Raw genomic sequence first — 2,786 nt, forward strand, 5'->3', positions numbered from 1 at the left:
AAACAAGGCTGCTGTGGGTTTTCCTAGCATGGGTTACAACTACTATTGAGCTAGGATGTCAGGTGCAGCTAGTGTGTCATGAACCTTAACTTAGTGTCAGGTGTTCTACCTATTGTGAGGATGGCTGCACGTTTCTTCATGGTGGGTATGTGTAACTTTGTTACACTAAAAGTTGGATATTCTACCTGTGGGAAGAATATGTTTGTTGACTGTGTTATCAGTAGATGTGTTTACCTCTGGGTGTAGGTAATGTTGTGTGTTACTGGTGTAGTGCATGTGTGGTCAGATCTGTTCAAGTCTGTGTTGTCTCCCCCTTTTTCTAGCATGTCACTGAAGACTGGCTCTCTGCATCCTTGGCTTGGATGAGGGCGTGTCCATGGTCTAATGAGGGGTCAGTCCAGCAAGGCAGGAAGTTCTTTGGCAGACAGTCGGAGGCAGTTTGGCATGGCTGTGTGAAGCTGAGTTGCAAAACTTGTCTCCTATGTTGCATTCTTCTTGTGATGCCTTCTGGCTGTAGCAGATTTTCTGACCTTCTGTGCTCTGGTGGTTGCTGTTGCACAGACAGGGAATTTGGAACTTGGAGTTGGAGTTCATTTGACAGTTTGTTAGTGACTGAGGTGATGTCCTTTAGTACCTCAGATTTTTCATCAACAGTTGGCCGTTAAAGACTTGTTCATTCTGGGTTGTTGTTGAACAGGTGCTTGTCATCTCTGATGCGGTGCACCAGGTGATCACCGGCCTTCCGTTCTGTCGTTGGTCACAGCGAGCATGACTCAACTTTGTGGTCACCTGCATGTAAATTGTCTTGAAGGAACTCTCTTAGTTGTTCCATGACTTGTTCCGTGTCTTCTAATGGTAAGCGGTTATGTTCTTGTGAGTACTCAGCACTGTGCATGTCTGAGTGGTGCTGAGGTGGGTTTTGTTGTCGCTTACCCACACGAGTTGCTCTTGGATGAGTCAGGTGATTACCTTTGGATATCTGGTTAGGTTTCCAGATGTTATCCTTTTGGTTTCTTGAGAAGCGTGGCTGGTCCCATGGATTTTTCCGGCAGTTGGGCTGAAAGCGGTCGTGGATATGGGCGTCACGTTCTCTGTGCTCTTGATGGAAGACTCTGGTGTTGTGATGCCACTGGGTGTCGTCCAGTGCAAGACTTGAGTCTTTGTTGACAGAGTTCAAGAGTGTTGAGGTTTTGTTACCTTTCTTTGAGGCCAACTTCTGCTTGTTATAGGCCTTCTGTGTTAGGTCACGCAACTGTTGGATGGTCATGGAGTTCGGACAGGCCATGACACCTAGATGGTGACTGACTCCAGGGTGCAGATTCTTTAGGAAGAGGGTTTTGAAGTTCACATCCTCTTCAAGGTCAGGGCTGTTGTGTGCACCAAAGTAGGCTTGTCGGAGTCGGTTGTAATAAGCTTGTGGAGTCTCTTGACGACCTTGTTTGGTTTCCAAGGCAGTTAACAGTCCATGTTCAGACTCTGGGTCTGTAAACTCTTTAATCAGGACCTCACGAAGTCGCTGGTAGTTTGACTTGGTTTGACTGGGCTGTCGATCTAGAAAGTTTCGTACCTCGGGACTGGACGTGGCTCTAAGGAGGTATAACCAGTCTCTGTCAGTCACATGAGGTCTCACTTCCAGGTGAAATTCGATATCTCGCAGGTAAGCTTGGATGTCGGGGCTCTCTGTGGAGTTCGGGTTGAACCTGCTGATGTTTTTAGACAGCTTGTTGAGGTCTTTGATTGTCATCCCGTGTGCAGCTTCAAGGCCTTGGATGGGAGGTTTTCTTTCGTTGGCAGGAAAGGGTTGTGTGGCGAAGGCAGGTGAGGTTTTGGGTTGTGGCCCTTCGCTCCTTTCGTCATATGCCAGTTCTTGGACGTGGGACTCTGCTCTGCTCAGCAGTGATGAGGCTAAGAGAGGTTTCTCTTTCCTTGGCTCTTGTTTGTGCTTGTAAGCACTTTGGAGTTCTTTTCTGACCATGTAGAGCTCATCGTTGGTATCGTCTAGTTGTTGGGTCAGATTGTCCGTTTCAGTTCTGTACCTTTCAAGGTGGTCTTTCAAAGCACTATTTTCAGAATTCTTGTTTCTGATGTCTATCTTGGCTTTCTCTAGTAGCTGTTCGGCATACTGGAGTCTGTTTACCAGGTCTTTCTGAGCAGCCGTTGCATGTTGCTGGTCGAGCTGAGCTGCTGCCAGGGCTGCTTGGAGCTTCATAACTTGTTCTGTTGTATCCTGCTCCCTCTCGCTGGGTGCTTTGAGTTGATCTTGAACTTTCACTTCCAGCTTGTCTATGCGACGTTCAGCACGTGTCAGCTCCTCTTGAAGGTGGGTGATGTGCTTGTCGCTCAGTTTCAGCTGGGTGGTGAAGGCATAGCTTAGTGAGCTTGTGATCTTGACTAGCTCCTCGTGGTTGTTGTTCTGGCTTGGATCTTGTGTCAGGAATCTTCTCAGGATTAGGATTATTATTAAAAATAATAACAGTTCAAATGTCTTTGGAGTGAGGCTATCTGTTATGCCTCTCAGCCAAATGTTCACATCTTCCCCATGGGAAATGGGGTCTGCAGTCTGCGGCATGTTGGCACGCTGGGGAGAAGAGAGACTGACACAGATCTGTGTGGAGTAAAAGCCTATGTGTGGTGGGACAACTAAGTGTTGTATCAGTGATTGTGAACCACTAGTGAAATGTGGTGATGACTGTGTTGGTCTCAGGGTGTCTAAGTAGACGAGAGATGCGAAGACTTTGTCACTCTAATGAGGAAGAGGAAAAGAGAGACAGAGGTGAAAAACAAAT

The 2,786-nt window shown here is 47.2% G+C and overlaps 1 protein-coding gene across 1 annotated transcript; it reads right to left on the bottom strand.

Moving 5' to 3' along the window:
* Nucleotides 1–510: 510 nt before the first annotated feature.
* LOC127941646 (uncharacterized) lies at nt 511–2,786 on the bottom strand. Its single transcript, XM_052536953.1, has one exon. The coding sequence runs from the start codon at nt 2,567–2,569 to the stop codon at nt 758–760; it is 1,812 nt and encodes a 603-aa protein (XP_052392913.1). The 5' UTR covers nt 2,570–2,786; the 3' UTR covers nt 511–757.

Source organism: Carassius gibelio, chromosome A21 (genome assembly GCF_023724105.1).
Source record: "Carassius gibelio isolate Cgi1373 ecotype wild population from Czech Republic chromosome A21, carGib1.2-hapl.c, whole genome shotgun sequence".
Lineage (NCBI taxonomy): Eukaryota > Metazoa > Chordata > Actinopteri > Cypriniformes > Cyprinidae > Carassius > Carassius gibelio.

What these genes read in the sequence shown, in the direction of transcription:
- LOC127941646 (XM_052536953.1), bottom strand. Translation starts at nt 2,569, where the DNA reads ATGCCGCAGACTGCAGACCCCATTTCCCATGGGGAAGATGTGAACATT.